General features: G+C 41.8%; 1 protein-coding gene across 1 annotated transcript; it reads right to left on the bottom strand.

The window, feature by feature from the left end:
• Window positions 1-7,928: 7,928 nt before the first annotated feature.
• LOC130674138 (uncharacterized) lies at window positions 7,929-8,951 on the bottom strand. The gene has a single exon (XM_057479403.1). It carries the CDS (start codon window positions 8,949-8,951, stop codon window positions 7,929-7,931), a length of 1,023 nt encoding a protein of 340 aa, XP_057335386.1.
• Window positions 8,952-10,636: the final 1,685 nt, after the last annotated feature.

Genomic DNA, 10,636 nt, shown 5'->3' with positions numbered 1-10,636 from the left:
CGCGCATGCGCTATGAAAGGTAAACGTTTAAATAATTTGCTTTAATTTCAAAAGTAATTTCGCGGTTTTTAACAGGAATTTACCAATTATCCTGTTTCCTCGAATGTTCAGGTGATTTTAAATTTCTTTAATAGTTAAAATGTAAAAATCTATTATTAAATTTTCCTTTTTTTTTCAAAATTTATCATAAAATTTAAGTCTAGTAATATGTTTTTTAATTAAAATTTTTTTCTCTTTTTAAAATAAAGTGGTGGTAAAATAGGAATCTTCTTCGAAGATAACCATAGATATGTTTAAATGAATACAAAAATTTGTAAATGTTTTCAAAAATGACCCCAAAACTACTTCGAGATCAGTTCCTAAATAATTAGAAGAAGATTGCTATTTTTACCACGCGAATTTTTGTTTGATTATACATTTCTCTTATCTTATTTAGGTTGATTATATTGGTACATTGAAGTCGGAGAGACGGAGACCTCTGGATGTACGAGTTGGAGTTGTTCGCCGATTTGCGGAGAAGGAGACACGAGTTGGTGTCGACGGATGCTCTTGGAGTTCGATGACCTCTGGTTGGTCCTTAATTTGGACTGCCTTTGGTTTGAGGCTGGAGGTACGTTTGGTTTCTATTATTGTCTTGTGAAGTACCTCGACTGGCTGCTTGTTTTTCTTGTAGGTGAAGCAGCGTCTCTTGCCTGAGCAGATACAAATTTTGAGAAAAACTGGAACGATGATAATGACACACAAAATGACGAGGATGGACATATTTCCTGCCGTCATCGTTCGTTGTATCTCGTCCTCCTGATGATGCAGCTCTATTTCAGACATGCGGTTTTCTGTTTCTTCTAGTCCTGCTCCCCAGGGTTGAAATTTATCGATTGTGTTTAACGGGTCGATGTTCTTTTTGAAGAGAAACCCTGAGACTTTGGGCTCAGCTATTAAATTTTTTCACAGTGTTTCCAAGGTTAAATTTAACTTCGGCAGTGTGATATTCAGCTGGGTGATTTCTTCATCTATACTTTTGATTAAGTATTTTCCGTTTTTCATTTCGCATCTGCCCCGGATATGGATCATCCCTGTTCCATTGATGTAGTAGTCTTTTTCGACTGGGTCCAAACATTTGAGACTTAATTTTTCCTCTTTGCAGGTCGAATAAGCCCAAGAGTTTGGTTGATTGAGCTTTATCCACGTGGTTTTGCAATCAGGGATAATGCGGATGTTGCAGGTTCTCGAAATGTTTTCTGTCGATTTCAAGAGCAGCATTCCGCAGTCGACTTCTTCAGGATCTTCTGTAGATTGGAATGGGATATCGGGACGACGCGATAGATCTTCTCCGATGGTTCTGCATTTATTTATATATTCAGAGTCTGCCAGGAAAAATCTTCGCAGGCCTGGATCTGTAACCAAGAACCTTTTGGATGGTAAAATGGTCAGAGTTTGAATTTTTCCGTTCACGTTTTCTGGTTTTGGCAACGGTCTCATTTCATATGATAGTAGCGGAATCTTGTGAAACAGAGGCAAAGTTACTATAATGAGCAGATAACCTTTTGCCCTCGCTACCTTTACTGTCGATACTGCTGACAAGGTTGAGAGGTCCATCCTGTCAATCGGCTGAGGTGGATTTAAATCAGGATGTTTCCGCATGATGTCGACCGTTGCTTTGTATAGTTGTTTTGGCGATATCGCTTGAGGAGAGAGTCTGCCGGCTTTTGCCTCTTCGATGATGGTTTCGGCCTCTCTCAGGACTCGTAGGTGGTGATTGGCAATTTCCAAGCGCTCATCCCCCAGCATGAGGACTTTCGTGACATAAACGACTTTTTCTAAGGAGTTTAGCGTTGCGTTTATGAATGCGTAAGTGACGTCCGCCAGTTTGTTCAGATTGGACTGCATCTGAGCCTCACTCTGAAGGATGGTATTAATCTCACTCTTGACGATGTGGGTGGCGTTCTGTACCAGGTGCACCATTTCGGCATTATCTTGGTATAACTTGTTGATTTCCTTATTAATGTGTTCTTTGTCTTCATAATCCATGGTCCCAAACAATTCTCGAGAAATCGTGCCTATGAAACCGAACCATGGAGCTCTCTGGTTACGGTCAAGCGGCGGCGTTTGAAAATTCGTTTCGTCGAGGAGTTGGTCTAAGCGATGCATGGCCTGATATATTCCAACCTGTACCTCATTTATCATGTCGATTTTCAGATAGTGCATGCAGGACCCGACGTCGATGATCTTGGCATAAGCAAGCATGGTTGAATGTATATGTTCCAACTCGAAGGGGTACAGGTCTACCAACCCCTTGACATTAATGGAAGAAATGATGCACCAATTTTCTTCAATCAAGTGGATCTTCTTAAATGGGTCATACAATAACCCTGGGTTGTCCGCCAATGGTTGGATGGTCATGACGTCCTTGGATTGACTGCTTCCTACGATGATGACCAGGAATATCAACAATAGCTTCATGGTGATAAATTATTTTCTTGGATCTGAAACAGAGAACTTTATAAAGGTTTAGCCTTTTGATCGAAAGCAGGTTTAGCCTTATTAGGGTTGACCAATTTTCGGTTCTCTTTGTCATTCAGGTAAATGAGACTCCCAAATTCGTTAATTTCGACAATTTCATAAGGCCCGGTGTAATAAACATCGAGTTTATTTTCCCTCGGCTCTTTTAAAACATAAATGAAATCACCTACGTTAAAGGTTCTGGCATGTATGTGCCGATCATAACGAATTTTGGAATCTTGTTTTGCCTTATGGAGACAATCAGCAGCGATTTCTCTGACTTCTGATAATCTTCCTATAAGGTCAGCAAGATAATCAGAATAAGTTTCGATTCTGGAATAATCGGGGAATTGGGTTGGCAACCGAGCTCTTCGACCAAACATCAACTCAAATGGAGTGAATTTGGTAGAAGTATGCACATTGGTATTGTAACTCAACGCAGCAAGACCCACATATCGATCCCAGTTCGGATACTTATCTGAAATTACTCGCAAAAAGTCTATCAGTGGTTGATGGCTCCTTTCTAAGGATCCGTTTGACTGGGGGTGATAACCCGAAGTCGTTAATCTTTGTATTTTTAAAGCTTTTGCAAGCTGTTGTATTATTTCCGAGGTAAATGACGCACCTTTGTCTGAGAGGATGACTCTCGGACACCCATAATAACACATGTATCGATTGACAAGGGCTTCAGCCACCGTTGTCGATCGGATATCGGGTATTGGGATCGCGGTTACGGCTTTCGAAAAGTTATCCTGAATCGTTAGGATATGGACATTTCCACTTCTGGTCAATGGAAGTAGTCCAACGGTATCGATGGAAATTTTCTCGAAGGGCTCGAAGGGAGTATCGGTTATCATCATTGGTTGTTTAGTTTTTATTCGCGTGAGTTTGTTCTTCTGGCAAATTTCGCATTTCTGGATAAATCTGTAGATCTTTTCCTTCATGCCAGGCCAGTAGAATCTCTCGCGGATTCGCCAATAAGTTTTCACGACACCTTTGTGGCCTGCTATCGGGCTACAGTGGTTTTCTTCGATGATTTTATCGCGTAATTCTTCGGCAGGAACTTCTATATTTCCTTCGCAAAGAGTTACCTCGATTGGACAATCGCCCAATTCTTGTATGAGATAAGGCTTTATGTTCAAATCGTCGAAGTCATCCCCCTGTTTCGCTACGCGGAACGTATAAATCTCATGTTTGAACATGGACGCTCTCAAGTTTCGTAGTCCTTCGATTAGATTTGTTAAGTCGATTTTTTCGAAATGATTTTTCTTGGCGAAAACGGTAAAGATGGAGCATTGACCCAATTTTGTGACAAGTACGTCACCCAATTTTGGTCTAGCCGCTTTCAGGTCTTCTCGATTGATGAAAGTGAGATCTCTCAACAGCCTTGAAACTGGTTTTATCATTTCACAATCCAGAGACAGGAAATGCACCATGTGATCTCTCACATACGTGATTCCATCTCGACTGTCTTTGAATTTAATTTGATTTTTAGGCAGTTTCTGAGATCTGTCAGATTCAGAACCAGATGAAGAGGAAACTTCAGGCGGTGAGTAGTTTTGACCACTCAAATCTTCGGCTATGTCCGAAAACGGAGGGTCGAAGACGCACCATGGAGCACCATGATTCGGAAATTTAGGTGGTAAATCGTCATCCACAGCCAGCTCATCCCCCAGTTGTTCGTCAACAACTTCCGGATGTGTCACATGGCGATGGTCAGATTCGTTTGCCTGCTCATTTCCGTCGTCTTGTTCTTGGTGTACCTCTACTTGAATCAGCGTGGCTTCGTCATCTTGTGTGGTCTCTGATTTGTTTGATTGAGAAGAGCTCTCTTCCATTCTCGTCAGATCATCTGTAGAATTGCTATTCGGTGGTTTGGGTTGCCGGTCTTCGTTCAGCAACGTTTTTTCATTTTCATTAGTTTTTGGAGAAATTTCCCCCATTCGCTTGGGAGTTTCCTGGTGTGCTATACTAGAAGATGTGGCTGGAAAATCTTCAGTGTTTAAGGTTTGACAAGTAAAAGGTCTTGCTATGATGGTAGAGTTTCGATTGTCTGCTTCTACCTCGTCGTTCCAATAGAAGGTTTTGGAATGGTCATCGTATTCTAGCCCTTCATGCTTTTTCTGTGCAGCTCTCAACACAGTGTGTTTCCACATAGGAGTAGATGGACTTGAACCACCACTCAAATATTTTTCGCGAAGTTTGGTAGCTCGCGAAAACGGTGGAGTTGCTGGATTTATTTCCACTTGGACTTCTGGTTCAGAGCAGCTGGCTTCACTGGAGTCTTCATCTTCTTCAGTATTTTCATTATCTCGAAGAAATTCTTCTTCTTCTTCTTCTTCCATTTCTCCGGATTCGTCTGGGTCTTCGTTTTCATCGTATTCGTGCGGGAGGTAACTTTGTTCAAGATATTCTCTGACTTCCTTGGCCACCTGAGGGCTGACTACTGGCAGTGGATTATAGTGGTCGTCTGGATGGACAGAGCAATCCGCTTCTTTATCTGGGATGTTAACGGTTCGTTGTTCAAGAGCTCTGTTGAATCGTTCGAATGATTTTCTCAAATCTTCCCGCATTTGTTGTCGATTGATCACCATGGACGAATTTTCATCTCCCTGATCGCTGGAACTTTTATCCTGTTCGTTCATCAGATACTCTTCGTTCATGAGTCGGACTGCTTCTTCTTCCTCCTCATCTGTTTCTTCAGAATTCGTTTCAGGCTCTGGTTCTGTATCTACTGGAACTTGAGGGCCTGATGATGGTCCTGGTTGATTTGCTTCGAATACATCGTCTTCGATAGACCCTGAAACGTCAGGTTCAGCAGTACTTATTTCACAATAGTTTACCTTTTTCCGATTTGGGTTCAGTTCTGTAGCTCGTCTCATACGAAGATGAGATGCAATTGTATCACGAGGTTGTGGAGCGCTGTTGACACGGGGTTTATTTTTACCTCCCGGTTTTCGACCTCGTTTTACTGCTGCTATTGCCTCATCGTCAGGACAAGAATTCTTCTTGAGCGGTAACATCAGAGCTTCTTTGATGGGTGTTTTATCTGAATTAATCTCTGCCGGAGATCTTCCTTCGGAATTGTAAGATAATCCTTCGGCATATTGCTCGGAGATTTTATGACGAACAACAACAGAGAATTTATATTCACTTAATTTAGATCTCCATTTGATTTGGCGTTCTGTAACGGTTTGGCTATCCTTTAACCAGGACATACAAGGACTGCTTGTATGCAAGGTGAAGGGCTTACCATAGAGGTAAGGCCGGAATTGTTGCACCGCATACAAAACCGCCAAAGATTCTTTTTCGTTATGTGTATATCTGGTTTCAGTTTCTTGCAAAACTCTAGATGTACATGAGACAATTTTCTCGACATTTGCATCTGGGTTTTCAGGAGTTTGATCTTCGTTATCGAGTTCTTGGCTCAAGATACCCGAGATGCCAACATCGGATGAACTAGTTGCTAGTATAAATGGTCGATTAAAATCTGGATAAGCGAGGAATGAATTCTCGCACAATGCATTCTTTATGTCATCGAAAGCTTTTTGAGAATCAGCTGACCAGACGAACGGTTTAGTTTTTCTGGTAAGGTCAGTGATTGGTTTCGCTCTTTCAGCGAAGTTTTCGATGAAACGTCGGTAGTAGTTAGCTAATCCCATAAATTTGCGCGCCTTCGTATGATTACGGGGGTGGGATGCATTTTTAAGAGATGAAATTTTCTTTGGATCGGGTTTTACGCCATCTTTAGTGATAATGTGACCCAAATATTCCACCTCGGGGCAGAGAAATTTACATTTCTCGGGCTGAAGAGTTAGCCCAGCCTCTCGAAGGCGGTTGAAAAGTCTTTGCACTCGTACTTCGTGCTCTTCAAGTGAAGATGCGTAACTTACGAAATCATCCAGGTAAATGAACAATTCGGTGCCTTTTAAACCACTCAAAATGGAGTCCATCATGCGTTGGAAAATTGCCGGAGCGCACTCAAGCCCAAAAGGCATGCAGCAATATTCCCAATGGCCATCGGGGGTAGAAAACGCAGTTTTCTCAGCATCCCTGGGATCCATTGGTACTTGATGGAACCCGCTTGCAAGATCAAACACGCTGAAATATTTCGCTCCACCGAGTTGATCTAGAATGTCAATTATGAGTGGTAGGGGGTAAGCATCCCCGATAGTTATCTTATTCAAATTTCGGAAATCGATAACCATTCTCCATTTTTTATTACCTTGTGCGTCGGATTTCTTAGGGACGATCCACAAGGGCGAATTATACGGAGATTTTGATTTACGTATAATTCCTTGTTTGAGTAAATTATCGACTTGTTTCTTGATTTCCTCGCGATGTTCTTGAGGAAAACGGTATTGTTTAATTCAGACTGGCGTATCACTTGTGGTTTCGATTTTACAAGTGAACTTTTTAGATCGTCCCAGGCGATCGCCAGGAAGGTGAAAAATATCATGATTTTTCTGTATGAGTTTAAATATTTGTCTTTTTTCCATCCGAGTGAGATGAGTAGTTTGTATTTTATCAAAGATTAAGTGGATACGTTCTCGCTGAGAGAGAGAATTCGTTTCAGGTGAAGACTCGGCAGTATCAGAGTATTCGTCAGATGGATCTAAGTGATCGAATTCAAATTATTCGAGCATTTGGGGTTCTATCTCGATTTTCGCTGGGTCAGATGTTGTGTTGATCACCATACACATCGCCTGGCCATCATCCACAGAAACAACGGCTTCACCCATTAAGAGTCCTTCTTTAAGAGGAATCTTACGGAGATAGCCTTGTCCGATTTTTGGATTCAAGACAGTTACGGAGACAGACATTCGCATAGGGGTAGAATGACATACGAACGAGATGGCTGTACCCCTAGGCTGAAGCATAGAGGTCGGGAAGGTCGCGAGAATAAATTCAGAGACTGGTGATGATATGAGATTTCTGCTTGCTCTTTTCTCAAGAAGTTGTTTCCCAAAATGCCCACGCTATTGAAGGGTAAATTACCTTCACAAACGTGAAATCGAATTTTGGATCCCAAAACTTTCAGTTCGACAGAACCGATCGTCTCCATGGGATGCCCATTCAAACCTCGGAGTAGCATCGTGTCACCACGATTTACTCTAATTTCGGGTTTAAGGGCAGAAGAATTTATCAGACATACATCCCCCCCTGTGTCCACGAGAAAGCATTGTAATTCTCCATGAAGGGAATTACACGAGTCAAAAATTTTTGGACCTGTCCCTAAGGACAGGATATAACCTCCGTCAAGGTCGTCTTCCATCGTAAAAGTGATAGGACGGGTAGGTCGATTTTTAAGGACCAACGTATTCCAATAAAAGGAAATGCCAGCTCGTTCTTTGATGAAAAATTCATTTCCAAGGATACCCGGGTAACCTCCAGGTGATCTAGGTACAACCTGGAAACAAACATCTACTTCAAAGACGGTGAGCGTCACAGTTCCGATGATTGGCATACTGCTGGTCGTTATGCCGCCGTGAAGGGCTTTTCTTGTACGTTCGTGGGGGCGAATCATCGTCACGAGTCTTACTACGTCCTCCTTTACTTGAGGTGTAAGCGTAAGTTAAGTAGTCTGCGGACTCTGCACTGGCGTCAAAATCTACACTGTCTTCGTCGTCTGTGTCATATTTACTTCGTCTGAGGTTATTTTTAGAGTAACTAAATGTTCGTCCTCTAGTCTCTCTACAGTCGTCGTATTCGTCATAATCTCGACGAGGTCTCTGATAATCATCTCTCGAGTAGCGTCTGTTATAGTCTCGGTCATAGTCTCGACGGTCTTTATGAGGATGACGCGAAAATTCGTTAAAATCGCGTTTCCGAGGAGGCCGCAAATATTCGCGAGTTCGCTCTTCTTTAATCGCTTTGTGAAGCTCTTCCAGCGTTCTGGGGTTTTTGAGACGCGCAAGACATTTTGGAAGGTCAGGCAAAGCGGAATAAAGGAGATCAAATGCAACCTTTTCTTGCTGCGACATGATGGCATCTCGATTTTCTGCTGGTAGTGCCGCTTCCAGGCCTTTGATCATTCTGCGTAACCTGAAATAAAAGTCTTCGATGGTTTCCCCATCCTTCGGGGACGCTGCAGCTAGACGTTTGTGCCAGATAAGAGCTGGATCGCCGTGGCGAAACCTCTCGCCCAGAGCGTCGAGAAGTTCTTCAACGCTGTGTATCGGAGTATATTCAATGATATTCTTAGCACGACCCGAAATTCTCTTTGCGATTTTTGCAACGAACATGTTATGGTGGTCTGGGAGGATGCATGGTAACCAGCTTTGTACGATTGCGTATAATTCTATGAAATCTTGTTCGCAAGTTGGGCCTTCACCGTCTAAATTAGGTAGCTCTCGATAGAGGTCTTTGGCCATATCGTACTGGGTTGGTGGGGTGTTTGCATCGTGCAAAGTAGCATCCAGCCGGATGAGGGGTCTCTCGTTGTCGGGCATTTCTGCTTGTAAGCCGTGAGCTGGGGGAGGCGTTAGATTTCTTCGCCTCCGGTGTTGTCTACTAAGAGTAATGGTGGTGACCACACCCTAAGGTGATGGTGAAGAGACTATTTTATGAGTCGCTAAACTCGGAATGTAAATTGCTGACTTAGTCAGAAAGAGAGAGAAAGAGTTACTTTCAACAGCTCAAAGCTGGGACAATAAAGTCGATGTTTGACTTTTCGCTGACTCTGCGGTTTGATCGCGAATTCGCGGACTGTGAACTCAGGTGTTTCGCAATTCGATTGAGGGGCAGAAAACGCTGAGTTCGCAATACGTGGAATTGCTAACCGTTAAGGTGTGGCAAGTCCACGAAGACAGGGTGTGGCACTTTCAAAAATGCCACGAAAATCCAAATTTTACAATTTTTAGAATTTCGAAAATAGGAAAATTACCACAAAAATCTACCTTTAGTCTTAAAATTGGTAGAAAAATGATACCTGTGGCTCAAAAAGAAGGATTTTTAACTTCGAACATCCCACCGCTGCCACCAGTGTTCTTTATGTTATGTCCGCCGCTTAATTTTTAATTATTTATCCAGGATTTCTTCCTTTGGTAGCGATAGTAATTTTGGACAAGCGGGTTGGAGGGTGCGGACAACAATAAAGAATACGAGGAAGAAATTATCTTCCTATAATTTATTATTTATAGTGGATCTTTTCGAAAATTAAGAACCCAAACGTCTTCGAAGAGACTGGTGCTCTTGTCTAGCCAAAGTATTTTATGATGATAGAAAAATAGTTCTTTCACCTACCTTTCGATGTCAATTCTTCTAGTGCGGCAGCTATTATCCCTCCAGGACTAAACAGCTCACTCGACCTTCCTGAGGGTTGGTAGAATGGGTGCGGCTGGGTTGGTAGGATGATATCTTATGTACTACTTTCGAATGAAACCGCAAGGTTGGAGTGATGAACTTGATCTTTTATTAATTATTTCAAATTACAACGTTTTTACTGAACGTCACTTGTTCACTCTAGTTTTCACAATTTTATGTTCAATTTATATTATAGGATTATTTATCCTTAACCGATATTTTATAAAGATTTTAATTTATATTTAATGCGCCTTTTTACACACCCGAAAAGTGGTTTTATGCGCAAATTAACTCGGCACGAGATGGAATCGCAAATTCACGTGATTTGCGTCACTGGTTCGATCGTACCGGATAGTTTTTAAAATCCGACAAATATTGTATTAGACGAACGATTACTACAGTTGCGTCAGATCGAATTTTACATCAATATTTGAGGATATTTAATGAAATGTTTAAATCCCTTACTGACTTTTCAACGCCTAGGGCGGATTCCTGCAGTAAGGTTAATAGAATTTAGCAATCTTTGACTATTTCTTATTGACTTTTCGACGCAGATGCGGATTCCTGCAATAAGAATTAGTCTAGATTATTTAAGAAGTGCCCTATTGACTTTTCAACGCAGATGCGGATTCCTGCAATAGGGTTTAAGTTAAAAATTATTAAAAATCCTCTTATTGACTTTTCAACGCCTGGGGCGGATTCCTGCAATAAGAGTACACGAAATTTCGACGTTCGAAATTTTGCGGACCGTGAGTTTTAAGAACCGACTAGCCCTGAGCTATGGGTGCTCAGGCTTTTTATAAACTTTGCTTGGCAATTTGATGGGGAATTT

The sequence above is a fragment of the Microplitis mediator genome, chromosome 9 (assembly GCF_029852145.1).
Source record: "Microplitis mediator isolate UGA2020A chromosome 9, iyMicMedi2.1, whole genome shotgun sequence".
NCBI classification, from domain to species: domain Eukaryota; kingdom Metazoa; phylum Arthropoda; class Insecta; order Hymenoptera; family Braconidae; genus Microplitis; species Microplitis mediator.
The sequence above is the reverse complement of the archived record's forward strand: the minus strand, read 5'-3'. Positions and strand labels throughout refer to the sequence as shown.